The sequence below is a fragment of the Ursus arctos genome, unplaced genomic scaffold (genome assembly GCF_023065955.2).
Source record: "Ursus arctos isolate Adak ecotype North America unplaced genomic scaffold, UrsArc2.0 scaffold_27, whole genome shotgun sequence".
Lineage (NCBI taxonomy): Eukaryota > Metazoa > Chordata > Mammalia > Carnivora > Ursidae > Ursus > Ursus arctos.
In genome coordinates, this window is record NW_026622952.1 from 8,541,812 (window position 1) to 8,564,177 (window position 22,366).

At 38.4% G+C, this 22,366-nt stretch overlaps 1 protein-coding gene across 1 annotated transcript in view; it reads right to left on the minus strand.

Annotated features, from left to right (window-relative positions):
• The window catches only part of KCNU1 (potassium calcium-activated channel subfamily U member 1), a 149,704-nt gene extending 132,732 nt beyond the window's left edge, over positions 1-16,972 (minus strand). The window contains 6 exon segments of the mRNA XM_057303372.1: positions 5,235-5,354; positions 8,074-8,228; positions 8,231-8,290; positions 9,843-9,897; positions 14,675-15,094; positions 16,892-16,972. Of these exon segments, the coding sequence (XP_057159355.1) occupies positions 5,235-5,354; positions 8,074-8,228; positions 8,231-8,290; positions 9,843-9,897; positions 14,675-15,094; positions 16,892-16,972 (891 nt within the window).
• Between the last annotated feature and the right edge of the window lie 5,394 nt (positions 16,973-22,366).

Sequence of the window (22,366 nt, forward strand, 5' to 3'; positions counted from 1 at the left end):
AAACATAAAGATACAACTCATCCCAAGGTGATAGAAAAGGTTTTTAAATTTTATTTTTTTTTGCATAAACAATTGATGTAAAGTATGAAGTAAGAGACTGGTTTTTATGGTTTTTTTTTTTTTCCCTAAGAAGTATCACTGAATTATGAAAATGAGCAAAGCCCAGCGAAATAAATTTTTATTTAGTCAGTTTTCCCAGCATTATTTTTGAAATATTTTTTCTCATTTCCAAACAAATTGTGATGCTTCCTTTGCTCATTTAGTTGTTCTGTATACTAAGAATTGACAACTGTTGCTGTAGCTAAGGGCTTATTTACAAATTTACGGAAAGGATTACGTATTCACAGAAAAGATTACACACTTATGGAAAGGAGTTAAAACAGTATACAAAGACACGTAAAGTGCTGGGTTACCTGAGAAGATAGAAGCAAGGGAAGATGGGAAAACAGAATTTGGACTTAAAATGGTGCCTAGAATGATGCCAAAAGTAGGTACATCTATTAAAGATAAGCTATAATTTTAGTTCTGAATGTTCTAGCCATCAGAGCAACAGAAGAACATAGTCAATAACACAATTAACTACAACCCTTCTGCTCGGGAAAAAAAAAGAAAGATTAAAGGAATAGGACTATATTTGGAACTTAATGAAAAATAAAATCTCCCAGAGATAGTCATAACATAACTTGTGATGACTAAAACAACAAGCCCACAGATGCTACAGGTTGATTAATACTTTGCCATGTTTTAATCTATAGAGGGATCTCTAGAAGTATCCTGTTTTGAAAATAATATATTTTTCCCTTTGACTATTGGAATTTTCCACCTTATTTTCCTTCTTTTTCTTTTCCTTTTTTTCCCCTCTTTTTTTCACCTTCCTCTCTTTTTCCTCCTCTGTCCTTTTGTTCTTCCACTAGGTGATTGGCTATGTATCGTCCCCCAAAGTATTAAAAGATGTTAGTCTGTAGATTTTTTTATTTGCTATTTTGGGGGGGTTGATATAGATACTGTGCCTTCATTGAAAAAGAAAATTGAATGTTTTCTTTCATTTCCGTGGCCTTTTTAATTAACATTAGGAATATCCACATCTTGAAGATTTGGTTGACTAGACCTTGAAATCATCTAGGTCTCCCACAGATGAAGGGGGAGGGGGGAGGATTATGGTAGTGGTGCAGGTCTTTGACAACATCTGTATTCCTTCCAGATAATTGTCTAAGTTTCTTTCTTTTATGGTCAGTTTTGGTAATTTATGCTGTCCTAAGTAATCATCCAAGTTTCAAATTTAATTGCTTATATAGCTTTCAATTTGCTTTATATTTGTATCCTCATTTTAATGTCTTATTTCTTATATATTTGTGCTTTTTCTCTTTTTTCCTTGTTTAAGCTAGCTATTGATTTCTCTTGTGTTATTGTTTTAAATAATCAGCTGTTTTATAACTCATTAATTTCTGACTACATTCTGTGTAGATTTAATGTGTTTTCTTTAATTTTTTGAGATAGATAATTCATTTATTTTAATTATTTTCATTTATCAAAATAAGTTTTTATTGTTAGACATTTAACTCAGAACCACTTCTATCTTGTACTCTAGTTGCAAGGGGTATATGGTGTTTTCATTATCTTTATGTTTTAAAGATACTACAAGTGTTATTTTTATTTTTCTGAGTTAAGGGTCTTAAGAGAGGGAAATGTTACAATTTGTATCTGTAAGGTCTTCTTTTTTTTCCCTTCTGGGTTTATTTATTGTTTTCTTATCTACTTATTGTGCTGTGTTCAGTTGATGTCTGTCTGTACTTTGTAAGTTTCATAATTAGGACTGGTTTTTTTGTGGCCCAGTATATGCTAAATTTTTACAAATAGTCCATAGATACTTGTAAGTTTAATTTCTGTTTTCAGCATATGGAGTTTCATCATTTCAATCAGCTTTCTCTTATTAATTAAGTTACTTTGATCTTTTTTATGCTTATTATTGTTAAAAAGAAACAGGTCCAAAATGGAGTCACTTATGTTAAGCCCCAGGAAAGACTTAAAACCTAACCTAATTGCTGTTTTAGCCTTTCCTGGGAATGCTGTTTTAAACCAATCAGTCTGGACTTTCCTGACCAGCTCTAGTGAGGTGATCTGCACAATAAGACTGCCTGCTCTGTCTCCTAAGGGAAGGTGACCTTGCTTGAGACAATTTTTTCTTTTCTTTTACTAATAGCTTCCTTGCTCCACTCTCTTTCCTGTAAAAACTTTCCATTTTGTACAGCTCCTCAGAGTATCTCTCCTTGTTAGGTGGGATGCTGCCTGATTCATGAATTGCTTAATAAAGCGAATTACGTGTTCAAGTTTACTTGGTTGAATGTCATTTTTTAACATTATTTTTTTTCCATTTATTATGTCCTTATAGGTGAACTAAAAGCTCCTACAACCAAAGTGTTTTTAATATTTCTAATTGTATCTTATAATTTTTATTATCTTGAAGTTTTATTTTTGGTGTAGGTATTTTTTGGTGATATTTGGTATTTGGTATTTTTGGTGATACTCATGATGTTACATTTTGGTTGAAGTTTGTTACATTTACCATTACAAATATTGTGTGTTGAATTGTGTCCCCCCAAAAAGATATGCTGAAGTCCTAACCCTCAGTACTGCCAAAAGAGATCTTGCATGGAAATAGGGTCTTTGCAGATATATTCAAGTTAAGATAAGGTCATGAAGATGGGCTCTAATTCATTATGACTGGTGTCCTTGGGAAAGGAAAATTTGGATGTATACACAAGCAGAGGAGACATCATGTGAATGCCATGTGAAAATGAGGGCAAAGATCTGGGTGCATGTATGAGCCAAGGCACACCAAAGATTGCTAACCAACCAACAGAAGCTAGGGAAGAGGCGTGGAACCAGTTCGTTCCCACAGCCTTCAGAAGGAACCAACCCTTGACCTTAGACTTCTAGCCACTAGAACCGCAAGGCAGAAAATTTCTGTTGGTTTCTGTTGGTGTGTAGTACTTTGTTACAGTGATCCTAGGAAACCAATACAGGTTACTTGGCCTCATTTATTGTTTTTTTTGCCCTGAATTCAAACTTACCTGATATTAAAATGTGCTCCCAGTTTCTGTTGTGACTTGCCTGGTATACCTTTGACAGTTCCTTTATTTTCAAACTTAAGTGCTTTTTGAATTTTTAAAATATAATTAGACCATGTCAACCCTATGTTCAAAAAACCCTCAGTGACTTCCCTTTGCATTAGAGTAAAATTATTCCATTTGAAAAGCCCACTTCCTTAGTATGAAGTGTCTCTTCTCAGACCTCATTCTGCCCTGCCCTCCGTGACCTCTAGCACAGGACTCTCACTGCGGTACTTGCAATAAGCTGAGCTCTTTACCTCCACAAGTCTGTTCTCTCTGTCAGTAACCTTGTTTCCTCCACTCTGCAGTGGCTTTATACTTCTGGTTCTTCATGTCTTAGCTCAAATCTTAACCTTTTCAGAGATTTCTTCTCTGATCACTGGATCTGATGTGATCTAACTCCATTTCCACCAAAACTCTCAAACACGTCACTCATAATTCCCTGATAACATTGATCACCATATGAATTTCTTATTAATTTGTATTCATATTTGTCATCTCTACCTCCACTAGAATCTAAGTCCCATAAAACTTAAGACTCTTGCCTGCATTTTCACCATGTCTAGAATGTCGACCTTGCATGTAGTTGGCAAACGATAAGTATCTGTGAAAGAAGTAAGGAAATTACAAAGAAAGGAAAGATGGATGGATGCAAAGGAAATCTGCAAGCCATTTTGTTCTCTTCTCAGCCTTTCATAAAATACTTGCTCGGGACCCTTACTGAAGAGTGCCTTTCAGTGTTAGAGTGTTTATTCTAATCTAACCTTTATGCCTCCTGTTGTTCCAACTACTTAATCATCAGCTGTAACAGATTGAAAAAGTTTTTCCGTTATTAAAGGAGTAATTTTTATTGGTATGTAATCAGTGGTCATTCCTTCTTCACTCACTCCCCACGTGCAATGCTCATATGGTAGATGGTGTAAGTTCTCTTCTCCCTCACCCCGGAGACCTTGAATATGTTATTCCCAATATTATCCTCATACAGTCAAACATGATTTGAACGTTTGAAGATATCCTAGCCAAGAAATCCCTGATCTAATCAGAAAGAATCACTAAATTCTTCTCTAACAGGTCATACTGACAGGCATTTCAGAAAATGGACCAAAACTAGAAAGAAAAAAGGAGAGGCACATTCCCAAATGATTCAACATTCCCTGTAGATTTTTATCAAGAACAATTATATATATATATATATATATATATATATATATATAACTCCAAATACTTTTTAAAAAGTAATTTATCTTAAACAACATTAACCAGAAAAGAGCAATGTTTTCACCAATTGCAAAAAAAGCAAAGGATAATTTCTAGCTAACATACAGCTACTTCCACCATATCACCATCTGATGGCAGCATACCCTCAAAATATAGATTCTGTTTTTTAATGTTTCAGATCAACTCATTCCTTTATAGGGGATCTGCTATTTCCAGACAATGTGATATAAATATTTCCATGGCCTAGTCTGTTCTCTCAAAGAGCGCCCGGTATACTGGAAGAGACATGCATTTACACAGATAATTTTAATAACAGTGTGCAATGAATATTATAGAAGCTTAGAGATGGACTCTTAGCCTAATATGAGGGTAAGGTAAGATTTTCCCCTATGAGATTATTTCTGAATTGAGTTTTAATATGTGCAAGTTACCTGGGTTAAAATAGGTAAAACGATGAATACCATTATAGAGAGGCGAAAGAGACTAGTTTGTGTATAATGAAGAAAAGAGGCTATTGGAATCAAAGGATGGGAAAATATTTGTACATTTCAGGCCTGACGATCCACTAAACATCACATTTTTGGGGCACATCTATATGCCAGACATTCATCCACATACAAGGAAAACAAAATGAACACAATCTTTGTCCTAATAAAGCTTTCCTTCCAGCATGTACATTAATGATCAATTGAAACTATAATGCCAAGTAATTATATTCAAATTAAAAACAAGCAGAATAACGGATAGGGTAGACACAGGGAAATGGCAGTGGGGAGGCAGTGATATTTTAGATAAGGCCACCAGGGAACACCAGATGTTTACCTAGGTGATAAAATTATATATACTGACTGTAATCACGCTCACGGCTAAAGTACGTTAGCAAGCTAACAATGAAAATGCACTTACCAGCACTTGCCCCACAAAGGTCTGTGCTGAAAGCAGCATTTCTATACGATTACGAAATGCTCCTTGGAAGTGGAGACTTTTTATATGTCTATCACCGATGCTCTTTGTCAAGAGTAGTTCCTATAAGCAAGAGAAAAGAAGTGAGAGTGAGCTGGATCCCAGAGAAAGTAGTCTGTTTTATGTATGTTGGTGAAGCCTCCTGCTGTGTTATCAGCCTGAAATCACTACACCTTGTCCAACCTAGAGAACCCTAAGTTTGCTTATTCAGCATATATCATGAAATACATTTTACTGGGTTTGCATTTTACTGGTCTTTTGCACAGCTTTTAAATTAGGAATTCTGCGGTCTTCACCATGCCTTCTTCACATGCTCTCAGTCCTAGACCCTTCAAACTGACATTATTATAGTGATCAGGATTGGGAGTAGCGTGCTTCTTCCTGCTCTGTGGAACATCTCTTATCCTTTTCTATCGAGATACATGGACAAAGAAAAAAGATTACAAATTGATTTTTAGTGATTACTTAAGTATCTGCTCTTTTTTTGAGAAAAGGAAAGTTTCAGCAATTTTGTGTGCTTTTAGTTCCTTATCTGGTGACATATCCTGCTGATAGAATCCCTCCTCATATTTATAAAATGCCTTTACTTATTATATTTAAAATTTATAGTAATCCTATGAAGTAGATAAAATAGGTGTGAATAAAACCACTATCTACTGATAAGGAAACTGGGATATAGAGAAATTACATGACTGGCACCTAAGCAGGGGATGAGGAGAGGTTGGAGTCTGAACTAGCCCCCATGTCTGTTAATAAGCTACCACCAAGAAAGACACACGTGAGCTAAGATTGACCACTCCATGCTGACTGAGACCCTCTGACTTTTAGAAGAACTCATTATATATGGAGCCAGGGTTTTGAAATGACTTAATTTTTCTACTCATGATTTCTGAAGGGTAGAAAGAGAAGTCTCATTAAATAACTATTTGATAGAATTCGTATCTTGATGATCAATGATTTGCCGTCTAATACCTATAACTCATCATGTGCATTCCTGAAATGGCTGAGGCTTGATTCAAAAAAATATTCAATATAATATTAATATGGAACACTCCTTTGAAGTTCATGATGAAATTTGAGGAGCCTTCTGTGGGAAAACAAATTGACCCTAAGATATAATAAAATCATACTTATGAATGCACTAAACATTTTAAAAATGCACATTTAAGGAGAAAACTATGACTCCAAATAATTTTTAAAACAACTTTGACAGTCGTGACATTTTTTTGCATTAGGCCACTTTTCCAAAGGCTTAGAGAAAAAATACAGCTTTCTCGATTTAATTAAATATAGCAGGTACTGAGAAGTGACTCAGCTTATATCAAATTCTCTCCTCAAGTTTCAAAAACAGAAAAGTAGAGTATTCTGGCGGCTTGGACCCTACTTCTTAACATTTCATAATAGTTGCTTCCTATTGGAAATTAAAAGACCTCTGGACAGAAGGGTGGACATGAATTACATCTAAAAGAAGGGAAAAATACAACAAATGTTTATGGACAAATGGGTTCTCACATTTTTGTAACCACACAAAAATAAATGCAATGGGGGAAAAATACATTTTCTGGAGCAGAAATCTAAGGGGATTAAACAATTTTAGCAATTCAGTTGTGCCCTGGGAAAAAAGAAAAAAGGTAGAAGGCAGATTCTCCATACCCATTACTCATTTGTGTACTGTATCAGTCTTGTTAAAGAGTTAAGTGCACCTGAGAATTCTTTCCACAGTTTTTATGCCACTGCTTGAAGTCTTTACAAATAATTAAGAATAGAGGGAACTTATTCCGCAACAAAATCTATGAACTACAGTACTGGGTACATGGTCAATGCAGAAACCTGAATTCCATTTTATGATATTGCTGATGACTTTAAAAAGTTACCAAGTTATTACAAATTCTGTTACTTTATGTCAATGTTTACTATTAAGAGAAATGTTTTAAGCAACTTTTCAATATTGATTACAATGCACAAGTGAAATGTGTTCTTTTATGGAAATTACTATATCAGAAAACAAAGCTTGGGAAAATAAAATTGGAAACAAATCGCACAGGGCATAACAAAGCTCTTTGCCTTCGACCACTGGTATTAGAACAGCTATTATACAGCATTTGAGAGTTTTATTTCAAGCTCTTAAGTGAAGTCTTATCTGGGTAAGATACCATTATTCTCGTCATCATCATTTGCCAGCTGTGACTCAACAGCACCTACCCTTGCAAAGCTTGTTTGGTTGTGAAAAGTGTTTCTGCATTTGTGGCTGAATGGCATGTGCATGTATGCATGGGTTTCTGTATGAATGTTTATGTACAACTAGGTGTGTTAACATGGTATATAAAAGACAGTGTACATGTGTTAAGTACGTATGCATTCTGCACATATGATTTATGAAAGTAGGTTGACCTGATGGTGGTTTTTGCCTGCCTCATAGTACCAAGCACAACTATCACTTTAAAATTCAAAGTAGAGGCATAGACATTAATGTTTGTGGACATTTTTTCAGAATAGTGACCCTCTGTTTCCAGAGCTACCATTCATCATCAGCCACACCAGACATTGCTTCTCTGAGTGGTGGGAGAGGAGGCCCAGCTCTGTACCTGCTACCTTTGGAAAGGTGGCCTGGGGTCCTGTTTTCCACCCCAGGGGAGGATCAGTGCCTTTCTAAGGCACTGGATTAGAGCTGGCTCTCTTAGCTCATGAAGACTGAATGAAGCTTAAATTGTTTTCTAAACCCAATCACTTGCCAAACCTGTCTCAATCTTCATACAGTGGGATCCAAAATAAGGAAACTGACCAAGAGAATTCCTGTTCCCTTGATGTTTTGCCATTTTTTAATGCTTCTCCAGATTAGTCTGAAAGTGAGTAAGATGAGGAGTCCAAGGACGAAGGTCACAAAGGAAGAGAGAATAAACGCTGCTTGGATCTCACTCGAGCAGGCCATTTTCCCTGATCTTCCCCACTGTCACTCTGTGGCTTTGTTTGAAAGATCAGCAGACGGAACTGCTGGCCTTCTGTGATGTCATGATCACATGGTGATGATTCCAGAAATTAGTGTATTACTGAGTCCTAATGCCAGTGTAATAGGAAAGAGTGATTCCAGGAACAAGGGTCAACTAACCACTGCAGTGCTGCTCATAGGATGCAAATGAATGAACAGAAGACCAGGGTCCACAACACAGGTCTTCAGAAGATAAGAATTCTGGATCCGATTCTGTTACTGACTTTCTCTCTGAACTTAGAGGAAGTTATAGCCTTCATGGCTATGGTCAATGGGCTATCCATTTGGTTTGTAGCAAACACCTTCAGAACAATTTTTATTTCTTTCTTCCTTCCTTTTTTTTCTTTTTCTTTCTTTTTTTTTTTTTTTTTTTTGGCAAAATGGCATACAGCCATCTGTGTGTCAGTGAGTTTATTCTTCACCTGAGCAGATGCCACATTCTCAGTAATCTTGGAAGGACAGATGAGAGGAGGACTTCAAGATTTTTGCTTAGCTCATCAATAAGAAAGGCACGATAGTGCAGGTATTGTAGAAGGCAGTTTTACCAGTGCGAACATTGGTCAGTTGTTAAATATTTGAGTCCAGGAACCTGTTCCCCTTATCTCTTCTTTATGGGACCCTCCCCTTTCTTGCTTTTTTCCCTGCCCTGTCAGCAAACACTTTGGTCCAGCAGAGGTAAAGTTCAGAATGAGAGCAATTTCTTTTATTTTCTCTGATGTTTTCAAAGGCGTAAGAAATGTCATGCTTTTCAGTGCGCCCAAGTGGCAGGCAAAATGTCAGAGCCTGATGGGGGGGCCTACTCCCCCCAGTTATTGGGAAGATGGCCTGACACAAGGTGATGAGACCCAGGAGAAATGTTGTTGTCCTTTGGAGCCCTCCATGATTCTGCTCTATGTGGCAGACTATTTCTAGATGAGAATTACAACATTTCCTAGAACTGCTGCCACCGTTATATTTCCTTCTAGGCTGAGCTATAATTTCCACAAAATCTAGTTATTAAGCTCGCGTAGGGCAATATTAGGAAGGACTCTGGTCTGAAGTTGGCCTGAATTCTGGCCCCAGTCTTTCAGTTAAGTTGCTGTGTGATGTCTAATAAGTCACTTTACTTTTCACAGTCTTATGTTTTATGTGGAAAATAACATAGTAACATACTTGATGGAATTACTGTGGGGTGTCAGTAAGGTAGTGTGATCATATTTTGAAAAGCATAAAACTCAAAACAAGAAAAGATAACCATTAGCTATTTCAGTTCCTTTTCTAATGGCACTGATTATAAAGCAAAAAGGAAGAGAGGGAGGGAGGGAGGGAGGGAAGGAAGGAAGGAAGGAAGGAAGGAAGGAAGGAAGGAAGGAAGGAAGGAAGGAAGGAAGGAGTTATGTGTTTAGATCACATGCACTTACGAGCGCAAGCCCCTATATCTAGCAATTTGGAAAATAAGATCACAGTTTCCAAGTTCAAGTTCATTTACTTAGTCTGACTAATCTTAAGTAATTGTTAAGCTGTCATCATCAATGAAGCTTTCTTATTTTCCCAATTTTTGTTATTTAGTATTGTCAATGTAGTACCAATTCTTTGCAAGATGCTATCTAGGCACCTTTTTCCCCTTTCCCGACAATTGTCCTACGAGAAAAAAAGGTTCAATTTCAATTAAACAACCAGGTAGTTTGTCCCTCTGATATTATATTATGGTGATGGTAAAATTAGTTTCCATGGCTGAGTCAAGAAATGTGTGGATGATTTCAAAGTCAGTCTTTCCAAATTTGTCTTGAACCTGGGGTGTCCGGGTCATCTGGTTTCGCTGGAGCTATCCCAGCTTCCGTACTGAAAGTCCAACATCCTCAGAAGACCCTTCGTCCTGGGCAGATTGGGGTAGGTGGTCCTGCTGCCCGCCACACTTCCACTTCCTCACCTACACAGTGCTGCAGCCGCACGGCCCCATCCTAGCTATGAGAACATGCAAAGCCTTTTCTTTCTCCAGGCCTTTCCAACACATTCTTCCCTCTGCCTAGAACACACACTTGTGCCTCCAGCAGCTGCTTTCTTTAGGTTTCTTTTTAAATGTCCCATCGCACTCCTGACCATCCTGTAGAAAGGGGGGCTGATCATATGCCCCAGGATTCTATGATGGCCCTTTCCTTCACGGCACTTCATGGCACTTTTTACAATTACCTTATTTCCTATTGCCTGGTTTATTTTCTATCTCTTCTTGCAAGAATGTAAGCTCCAAAAGCTTAGGGATCATACCTATTTTATTCATTACTGAGTAGCCCGTGTCAAGTAATATACCTGCCACATGCTTGGCAAGTCACCTGAACTTAATAAATCTCTGGAGATTGAATGAATAAATCCTAGATCCTTAGAAATTTTTGTTGGGTGAATGAAATACTGACTCTACATGGACTTTAACCCAAGTTATCCACACTTCACTACTCCATATTTCCCACCTTTCACTGCAAACTATTTTCATGAATGAAGTGTGACATCTGCAGTGTGTTTATGCACAGGGCATGGTGTGTGGTGTGTGTATGTGTGCTCGGAAGTGTGTATACAATGTGTGTGTGAGGTTTGTGGTGTGTGTATAAGTGGTGTGTGCATGTGATGGTGGTAGTATGTGTGTGGGGGCGCATGGTGACATGTGTGCTTATGCGAGCAGTGTGTATGTGTTGAGTGGTGCAGTGCGTGTGTGTGGTGGAAAGGGCATATGATTGGATCAAGTGCCATTCAAAGTGTTAATATCTTTGCTAGCAGGTTCAGATTTGGTAACTTTCCCCAGAGTTACTGAGTTATTTTATCATGGTAGAAGTGTGCAGTGAGGGAAAAGCTGCCGTTTGTAGCATGGTATCAATTCAGTGTACAGACCTAGAGAGATAGACAACTTTGAAACAACATTATCTTTTACAAAACTGGGAAGTACTCTCCTTGTACTAGATAATTTAAAGAAAAGAAAAAAAATCACTATTCTCTTGGCTACCTACTATCAGCCAGTATCTTTGTCCTGTGTGTGTGTGTGTGTGTGTGTGTGTGTGTGTGTTGAGCAAGTACTATGTGCCAGGTACAACGGAAGCACAGTGGTCAACAAAAGAAACCTCGTTCACTCCCTCACAGGGGATACAGTTAAGTGAGGAAGATGTTTACAATTAGAAACTGGGAAGTGTTTGAGGGAACAAATCAGGTGGTGGAAGGAGGGACCTAATCGAGGTGAGGAGGCCAAAAGCTGACTCGAGCACATCATGTGTGAAACTGAGGGCTGAAGCATGACATGCTACCTTGACCAGCTCCCCCAGTGGGTGTGGAGACGCTGGGAATAAGCACCAAGCCCACTGTTAGGCAGAGGCACCATCTTGGGCAAGGATGGGCAGGAGGATGGCATTTCTCCTTCTCTACGGTGGTTGGATGCACCAAATGACCCAAGAGAAGGCTGGCCGAGTATCAGGAGGACCAGATAACGCAAGGCCTTGTGTTCCAGTTTAGGATAAAAAAGATACAAACGGACCAATAAAAATGCATCCAAAGAACAAGAGGAAACATTTGAAGGCTTTCAGAGAAGGGTGTTAAGTGATTAAAGCCCAGTTGTAAAGGGATTACCGTGACTTACAGAGAAGACACTGCTGCTGGGGAGAGGTGTTGGCTGGTGGAGACAAGCGGGCAGGTGGGAGTGATGTCCAGGAGGTAACATCTGCTCCCTTGCATGAGGGAGATGAGGGAGAGGACTGGTCAAAGCTACCCTGCTTTTCCAGCTGGTACTCTGGGTGGTTCTTGGGACCATTCACTGCTATGCCTTTAAAACTATCTAAGAGAGGCACTGGGTGGCTCAGTTGGTTAAGCGTCTGCCTTTGGCTCAGGTCATGATCCTGGGGTCCCGGGATGGAGCCCTGTATCGGGTTACCTGCTCAGCAGGGAGCCTGCTTCTTCCTCTCCCTCTGCCACTCCCCCTGCTTGCGCTCTCTCTCTCTCTCTCTCTCAAGTAAGTAGGTAAAATCTTAAAAAAAAAAAAAAACCTCCATCTAAGAAATGAAGACAATGTGATGAAGAACTTTTTCCCGCCACTCAGATGAATTTTTTAACATGTCAGTGATTTGATTAGGAAATAGCTTCACTTTGTACACATCTCTCTAATTCACCTCTGGGCATTCAAATATTCTGGAAAAATTGTACTTTATAATGAGAATGAATAAATGTTTAATCTTAAAAATTTAGTTTTCAACGAATGTGCCCTGTTTGACAAAGGTAAGTAAGAACTTTGTTTTTTAAGAGTATACAGCGGCACTTATGAATGTGTGTGTGTGTGTGTGTGTGTTTGTGTATAATGCTTCTGAAAATAATAACCATATTGTGATATTATCTTTTAAGAGTCTAAATCCGTCCATCACACTGAATGGTATAACCCTACCTTCTCCTGTTCTATAAGAAGAGGTTCATTTCATACCCCAGTGAACATCCTCACCATCTGTCAGACGCTGGTCGAGAAATACTAGGCCTCAGTTCATGCAGCTAGTCAATGTCAGAACCAAGTCTAGAGTCAGGGATGTAGATGGCTCCATCTCCACAGAACACTCACATGCTCGTGAAGGTACATCAGGTTTCTGGGGTAAACATCTTGTTGCTTTCATGTATCTGTGGCTTGGGAAATGTTACTTACAGCATGAAGCTATTTAAGTCACCAGTTCTTTACCTTTCACCTTCTGAAGTCTTCATTTCTACTTTCGGTTTAACTCCTTAAGTGTCATGAAATAGAAGAAATAGTAAATTAACTACGTTTGGAGAAAGCTTAGTGTTGAGGGAATATGATTTAATCCATATTCTCTTTAGAGTCATGATCCCACCCTTTAAAAACTTCACCGTTCTTTTTAACTCACTCTGTTGTTCCCTGTGTATTCTAAGTGGACAAACCACAGCTAAATGTTTCCACTGTGGTAGGCACTTCAACTCAATTGAATGTCTGTCTACATTATTTTGGTGAGACTATGGGTTGGTGTTTAGAAACTATCAGTTCTGGAGAGAGTGGTATCATAAACAATGTAATTGTAGTTAAAACCATGCAGAAACTTGAGTTCTGTTTTTCTTTTTTCATCAAATTTGTTGGTTTACTTCCAAATCATAGGCCTTTGGACAAGCTTCTTATGCTCCCCCATCTTCATTTTCTCATTAGTAAAGTGAGGAGGCTACTACTGGTATTTGGGATTCTCACCAGCTTCAAAACATGAATCTTTGATTCCTAATCCTAGATTATGACTCTGCTAGATCGTAAACTCTTTTCTGTATACCAGTGTCTAACCTCATCCACCAGATGAATTCATTAAAAAATGGACAAAAAGAAAGAGGAAGCATTTCTGAGTGCCTTTTTACTGAAAGGATGTCCCTTTGATAAGTTAACTTGGAACCCAATTTGATTTCTCTTGGATCTCATGGAATTTTCTTTTAAGAGGGAATATGGTTATGTTGGTCACAGTCTCTGATTCCATCTGTGCATCCCGAGCCTCTTTCCCTATGTGATCGATTAGAAATATGCTAACTGGTTTGCCAGAGACACCGTCTCTTCGGTTTTCTGTCCAATCTTCCATTCCTTCTCCACTAATTTGCTTCTGTGGTACTGCAGAGTTATGCTTCATTTTGGGTATTTGCAAACTGCATACTCAAGTCCACATGTATATCAAACGTGGGTGGATTGCTAAGTGCAAAATGAAGAATTTCCTCAATCTTTTTAATTTTCTCATTTGTAGTTCCTAATTATTGCACTGTTTGGATGGTGGCCTTAAATCGTCCAAGTATTAACAAAAAGTTAAGACATAAGCCTTCTCCATTTGGCCAGTAGATGGGAGTATTTCACAGGGAATTAGCAAGCTGCGGGGTTTTGTTTGGGTTTTTTTGGTTGGTGGTTTGTTTTTTAGAAGATGGAGGACCCTTCTGGAAGAGAAGTTAAAAGGAGAAAAGAAAAACAAAGTTAAGAATGAAGAGTGGGACACCCAATCATATAAAATACAGGACTTGTAAACAATCTCACCAAAATCCATTTTCTGTTGAGGCTCTGTTTATCCTCTCTGACTCTGCCCCTTTTGAAAGAATAGAAGGATGGATTAAACTGTTGATAATTCTGGAATTATAGTGGTGTTTTTTTCTTCTTTCTTTCTTTCTTTCTTTCTTTCTTTCTTTCTTTCTTTCTTTCTTTCTTTCTTTCTTGTATAATCTCTATGGCTCCTTGAGAGTCCTAAAAAACCGTTTCATGAGAATGAATAATGCAATCAGTCTCCCCAGCAATCAGGCCAACTGAACATCAAGCTGGTGATTTCATCAGAATGCTTAATGCCCACCAGCAGAAGTGGTGTTAGAGCAACACAAGCTGAGGCTCGCTGTTGGCAGCTCCAACTAGCGACTCCAGCCAGGGTCTCAAGGCACTTACCATTATGTCATCCCTTTGCCCATCTTCTCTACTGCTCCTGTTTGGAATTATTGGTCTACTATTGAAAAGAGTAAGGCGAGTCACCAAGCGTTGTCCCAGCAGCTGGATGCTTTGTGAGTGTGTATTCACAGTCACAATTTCAATGAACTGTGTGTTCATTTGAGTCTCTGGGCAGCTGTATCCAACTTGAGGATTAGGTTGAAAAATGGAGTTGTCACCAATGGCATAGGAGATGAAAGCCATCTCTTTCTTATCAGCTTCCATTGAATTGGCACATTCACCCAGACTCCTCTCCAAACCCCCACTGTGTCGTTTTGAGCTTTGGCAGGAGACGAAAGGATGGACTGGCCTCCTGCTCCATCTTTGGTCTGAGGATAGCCCAGCAGTTTTCTGATTATTCTCAGCATAGGAACTAAAACCCTATAGACACAAAATAACTTTCTAAGACACAAAGTTATTTTAATCTATCTTCTACGATACAGCTTTGCATATTCACTAGCTCTATTATTTCTCCCAGCAAAGGGTGAATTTGCCCTCTTTATTGGCGTTTCTGACTTTCTTCATCAGTATTGTGATTTTAATTGCATTTAGCCGAAAACTGCCTCTGTAAGCAATGCCCTTGATACAGAGTGTGAAAGCAACTGTTGGCATTAATACATTTATTTTTCTTTTTTCAAGATGTCCTTGAAGTAAGGGTCTTTTGGAATATAATATGCAAACACTATGTAGATAAGCACCAAGGCACAAGAATTACTGAGCATTAAGTCTGTTTATCCCTGAGTCCTACTCATTTCTTTTAAAAACGAGGAATCCAAGACCCCGGCAGAGGAATTTATTCTTTGGTTTGTGAAAACGGAGCTAACTCAACCCACCCAAATGCATAACGTTTTGGAGAAAAAAAGAAGATAAGCCAACGATGTTGAGGAGCAAGGTGTAATGGTAAGCTTGTTTGGTAAAATCTTTGGGCGTCCTGAATATTCTTTTAATCTCATTTCTAACAAGCATTGAACCGATGCTGTGAAAAATAAAAGTGCTATAAAAGATAAGGATCAGATCCTTTCTGGCCAAGAGAGATAGTGAAAGGAGAAAGTGTAGCAATTTGGCTGCAAGAATTTACTTGCTAGTTGAGAAAGTCAAACTCCATGGGATGGCCATCACTGATCAAGTAAGAGCATCCCTCTCCTCATTTACACTTGTCTATAATCAGTAGGGCTAAGGGCCAGTCCTTCCATTCAAGTGTCATTGCAGTTATTCACCAAAGGTTGCTCTTTGGAAATTTGGCCACTAGGGAGCAACATTGACTAGCTTTTGCCCTGAAGGGTTTTTATTTGTTTGTCTTGGTTTTTGTTTGTTTGTTTGTTTAAGGAAAAGTTAGGCTGCTTTGCCTTGGGATAATCCAAATAAACCCTTCAAAAATTACACTTTGGCAGTTCCTGCTCATAGTAAGAGGAAGGATGGAGTCTTGGATGACCACAAGATCAAGGAGAACTTTGGCTCTCCTTTGTTTATAAATACTTTGGCTCATCTCAATGAAGTTGAAAGGAGAGATGTACAAGTCTAGGCACACGAATCTCTTTAATTTGGGAAAGGTTCTTCAGGATACTGAAAATTCCTCTCTGGATTTTCATATATCAGAAAACTGTAACTTGTATTTGCAAAAGTTAATCCTTGCCCTGAAACATCATCTTTGGGTTAGTTGGCTTGATGAAAGAACAAAAAGAATCCATTTTATTGCATCTCCACTCAAAATATCTTCTTTAGCATGGGTTTTTCTTGTTGCAAAGACCACCTTACAAGAGTGATCTCAATCACAGGCAGTCAAGGTTCACCACAGAGATCAAGAAATTGACAAGAGAATCTTAAAAATGTTTCCCACTTAATGTGATGATGCAAAACAAAGCACAGAAAGGTAGGAGAAATTTAACTAGTTTCCTCCAGGAAGGCAGTGATGCTGTAGAAAAGATGGTCCAGCATATTTTCTTCTTTGGCTGTCTGAGTTCTTCCAATCCCTTCTGCAGTTGGGAAAAAAGCTCCAGGGAGCCTTTTTGATTTCTAGACTCTTCTTTCTAACCCTGTCATACACTTGTTGTCAGTCTCCCTTACCCTACTGTCTCATATGCTTCTCCCTTCTGGAGTGAGGCCACAGGGGTAGTGAAGGTGTGCAGAGCCCAGTACCTCAGTCTGGCCGAACCACACCCAGATAATCACGTCACTAACCTTTCTATTGGGGGTGGAGTTGGGGATGAGCCAGCTCTGCTTCCCTGTTTGCTGAGAGTTCCTAGTTTGAATAACACGCATTTCTGCCTAATGGGCAATCTGTCACTTGTGCTCTAATAGAAATCACCTGTTCCTAGAATAATCATTAAACAAGTTGACAGCACACAATAGCTGGACTTCTTAGCTATAATAGTGCCTGGCTGAATCAAGTAGATGGAATTAAAACAACTAAAAACACCACGCATTGCTTAGAAACATTATTCACAGGGGAATCCTGGCCTCTGCAGATGGTGGCTCCTCCTCTCGAGAGTCAAGAGGTCCTTTGTGGCCAGGGGCACGTGCCCTGGACCTCAAGGGATGGCTTTGAGTCTCGATTTTGCTACTTACCAGATCTGGGGGGAAAAAACCAAAAACAAACCAAAAAAAAAAAAAAAAAAATCCACCAACCTCCTGGGAGATAAAATATGTACCCTGTCTCCCTCATAGATTGCATGAGGGTCAAGATTTCTATGGGGAAAGCAGTTTGTAAATTAAAATATTAAGCCCTCTGTGGGATAGCTCTTTGAACACTCAGTGATAAAAGCTGTCATTTACTGAGCATAGGGCTCCCTGTTAAACACTTTGTGAAGACTGTCTCACTAAATCATCACAACTATAGAGATTAAAAATTTGAGGTCCAGAGAAATTTGCCAATTTGTCCATGTCTTCTGAGCTAACAAGTAGTGATTTGGATTCAAAGCCCAGGCTGCAGTCTAGTAGACTCCAGAATCAGGTTTCTCACTGATGGGGTTCAGGACATGCTGCCTCAAAATACTAAATATCTCAAGGAATTGTTTAGAAGTGGCAGAAGCAAGAAGGTCAACTCTGATCTCCCTCACCCCTTGCCCTTGTTCTCAGAAACAGATCATAAAACTCCCATGTGAAAGGTATCTTCCCGTACCTGGACGAAAGCAGACATTCTTATCACCAGAGACAGGGAATTCACGATTTATTTCACTATTTATTACCCCTAGCCCAAACTCCTTTATCTTGTCGATTCTCTGCAGATGTATATTTTGTTGTCCAAAAGGTAGAAAAGATTCCTGCTCTAGTCACTTCTTTGCATCTTCATTCTCTTGTGAAGGCTCCCCTGTACATGTAAAAATTCAATTTTTATTGTGTATGCTTTTCTCTTGTTCATCTGTTTTTGCCAGTTTAATTATCAGGCCCAGCCAGAGACCCCATGAGTGTGGAAGAAAGTTTTTTCTTCCTCTACCTCACCGTTAAGTGACGCTGCTCTACAGACTGGCTTGTTGCAAGCTGCCACCTGTATCTCAGGCAGTGAAATCTGCAGTCTCTGAGGCTCTTCCCTGCAGAGAGGTTAAACCTCCTTCCTCCTTCAGGGCCATAAGGTTCATTACAAAGGGGCACTCGATGCTAATGAAGCATCTTTAATGGCCTTATATAACTATCCCCATTGCCTCCACCACTCTAATTTGGAAATCGCATTGTGATGTAAGGGAGGATCTTCAGACTAAGGAGGAAAGAACAGAGCTGGAGATGGAGAGAAGGGAAGGCAGAGCACATGGGATAAAGCCAGTCACTATAGCTAATTAGCAGCATTTTGCAGCCTTCAGAGAGGAGCTGTCCTAAGAAGTCAGATCAGGAGGTTGTGGTGTTTCAAAGATGCTGCCGTCCCCTAGGAGATGGGAAAGAGTGGAGTGTGGGAGGTAGGCCCAGGTCATTTGGAAGGTCTCAACTCCGGGGAATGTGAGCAGAACAGGGAAATAGCCCCATAGCTCCAAGATGCATCAGCAAGATCATCTAACCTATAATACATCATTTGTCATCCAGTGCTTGGTGTCTGTAGCTGGAATTAGATTAACCCTTCCATATATACATATCTTTTTAAGACATAAGTTCTTTGGTTAAGGTAGGGTTGGCAGTAAAGATTAATCTCTTGTATATTGATTTTACTTTGATAAGTAAAAAAAAAAATCAGTCAGCTGAAGTTCGTAGATCTTTTCCTTCCTCCATAGCATCTGGCAAAATCTGTTCATATTTTAAAAGATGAGTTTAGTGGAGTACATAGTTGTTCAGAGAAGGCAAACATACAAAAAACAGAAACTGTGAAGAGATAGGTGGGGCCTGGAATAGAGAATGATGATCAAAGTCCAAATCAGAGACTATGGCAGTGTGGTAATGAATAATGCAGGTAGAAACAGAGAAAAGTGGATGGATGTGTATTTAGGAGGTAAAATTGTGAGGACATGGTTATAACTGCACATGGCAACGGTGGTAAAGCACACTAGTATTTATCATGTAAATCTAATTGAACTTTATTTACTAGACTGAAAGAGTTAACAGTTGCTGAGTTTTATGATAATCATTGAAAAAAGCCTTTAAAATATTCCTTTAACCTAAGCAAATTTGTACCAGAAAAATATTCAAGAGTAAGCCCAAATCAAAGTAATTAACTTGTTCAAAACTCCGAATACGTAAGTAGCAATGGATAGATCCCACCTGTATGTCACCAGTTAGGAGTCTGGGTTTCTGGTTCATTGGACCACAAGTTAGATCTTTTTACAGTCTTCAGCATGACAAAGCCGGACTATGTTTTGACATACCTGTCTAATAGTTCTGAGGTGAACTGGTATTTGCTGGGAAAGACAGGAAAAACATGACTGTTAGCGTGTTCTTCTGTACTTCATTTCATTCAAGAGACCGTGGAATTTGATGCCTCCACTATACATTAGCAATGCAATTTCTCCCTTGCATTCATGGTGTCAAATAGCATACTTCTCATTCTGTTTTCATTGGTGAAAAGACCTGCTAGATCATGGTGTATTTTAATCTCTTATAATAGAGCAAAGCATTTACTTTGTGATAATGTAAGAAATGGAAGGTTTGCTTGTGTTTACCTAGGGGTGTCCCAAGAACATGGGTTTTAGTCTTTCTTTCTTGTCCCATTAACAATCTGAGCCAGCTTTATTTGCAGAGCTCATGTCACACAGCCAAAGGGGTGAGTCAGAGCAACTGTTTATGTTAGGGATGGGGTTAGAAACAGCAAAATATCCACCTACACTAATTGGAAGGGGAATAAGCTAAGCATAGGATAATAAAAGTAGACTATAAAGTGTCTTACTGGGAATCAAAAGCTGTAAGAAAATGAAACAATAGAATAGATTCTTGGCATTCAAGGATAACATTTTAAATTTCAATTATTTAGGAACATGTAGTAGTAATTAGTAACTTAACAGAGCTCATGAATTTGAACTTAATGTTCTAGGATTGGCTTAAGATAGCAAGTCTCTTAGTGGGTGAACTTAGTTGGCTTCCCGGTGTCTGAACCTTGACTCAACCCTGTTCTCCACTTAGCACTGTCTATTCACTATTGCTTGTGATTGAATTTATAAAACAAAACAAAACTAAAACCACACATTTATATATTTTGAAAAATGACCTTGAAAGATAGTCAACAACTAACTTTGAGTTGGAAGTGAAGAGGCTCCAAAGGTTATGTTTCTCAGAGAGGAAGCAATATTAAGGAGTCTAATGGTGAGTTCAACTCAGAATATGATGTACTCTACAGAGAAACAAGAGTAAGCAATCTGTGAAACTACTTCAGCAATTGCTTCCACCAGAACTTATTTTAATAGCTATATAAAAGACTTCAGTACTAAATTTATGCAATCATTAATTGTCTAAGGGGGTCACTTAAAATTTTAAGTTATACTTTATGGCATTTTATGGAGGGAATGATATGTAATAGCGGTATTTTCAAACTTGTGAATTTGAGAAGACTTAGGGCCTTTTCCTCCAGGAACGCAAATTTCCCAAAGTGTTAATAATATGGCACAGATAAGAAAAATGGAATAATGTAGAGAAGAGATGATGCAAAGTAATTAAAAAAAGGATTCACTTTTTCCGGGGTGATACGGATTTGGAGATCAGGGCAGTTTGACTTCAAGTCATAACTGGCTGATAAGCAAAATGCCAGAGAGAGAGAGAGAGAGATGTGGTGATGCAGGTGAGAGGTTGGAAACCCCCAAAATCATGTGCCACGAGTCAGGAACTTCATGTGAGCAAATTCCATGAACTACGAATGAGGAGTGGAGGGCCTAGAATTCCAGTTCTGCTCCGCTCCGAACTACCCCTGTGACTTTGGGGGAAAGTCATTTATCCTCTACCATCCTTCATTTCTTTTTTGAACCTAATTTTTTCATCCGTAAAATGATTGCAGGGGCCTGGGTGATGTCTGAGTTACAGTTCAGTGATTTTATGGCTTGTAGGTAATCATACTGTACAGTTTTGCATCCTTTTTTCTCCTATTGTACATGAGATATTAAATATTTTCCACGTAACTAGAATTACCTTAAAACATTGTTTCAGTGATTGTGTAATATGTATTATCTTAACTAGTTAACCATTTCCTATTTAGGTTTTTAATGCTTTTATTATAAAAGTGCTGCAATAAGTATCTTTGTAAATATTTCTTCCCTCTCTCTAGTGATTTCCTTAGATTGAGTCCTAAAAGTGAAATTACTGTGTAAAAGAACATGAACATTTTTACGTGCTGGATATTTATTGTCAAATCTCTTCTTGGACAGCTTGTGTTGTTTCATTCCTACTAGAGTTCCTGGGTCTTCTCTCTTCTACCTACAGTGCTATGTTTAACATGTTTCAAATATTGGTCACTTGATAATTTAATGTATTTTATCATTTTAATTTTTATTTCTTCTTTCATTTTTAATTTGAATATTTGTACATGTGCATTTGTAAGTCTTAATGCTTTGTGTAGGGCAGGAAAAAGTTTTTCTCTACCCTCTTTGTGTCCCTAGATGGGTATGAAAATGAAACTGGCAGAGAGAGATAAACAGGAGAAAAGCAATACAAATTTTACTGAATTTTTATGCACATACAAGCCTTCATACACGCACAAGTTAAGATCCAAAGAAGTGACCAGAACAGGAAGCTTTTATAAACAATAAATTTGTGAGGAATTGACAAGGGAAAAGGTTTTGTGCTAGGGGGAGTAAATGGTGAAGGAGTATCTGGAAGATAAGGGTTAGTATAACCAAGGTTTGTTTGCAGTTTCTTCTGGTTCCCTCTCTGCACTGATAAGAGTTTATCTCCAATAAAAGAAGAATTTATCCTGCCTTTAAGCAGAACAGGGGGAGATTTTTCTGCATTTACTGTTTCTTAATTGTCTTCAACTCAAAATAATTTTTATGTCAAAGAGGCATGTATTGGGGTGACATATTCTAGTTTCCTTCATTCACTAGGAAATTACCTGTTGCCATCCATTGACATATTTTTTTCTATTGGAAAGGCAGTCCTTTCTTTGCTTTAGTGTTGAGTATCTTTTATATTAAGGACAATATTAACCCTTTGGCTCTTTCCTCTAACCCATAGATGTTGTGGCCCCACATACCAGCAATTATAAATTTCTGCCTTTCACAAATTTTAATGTTCAGAGCTTTACCCTTCTTGATG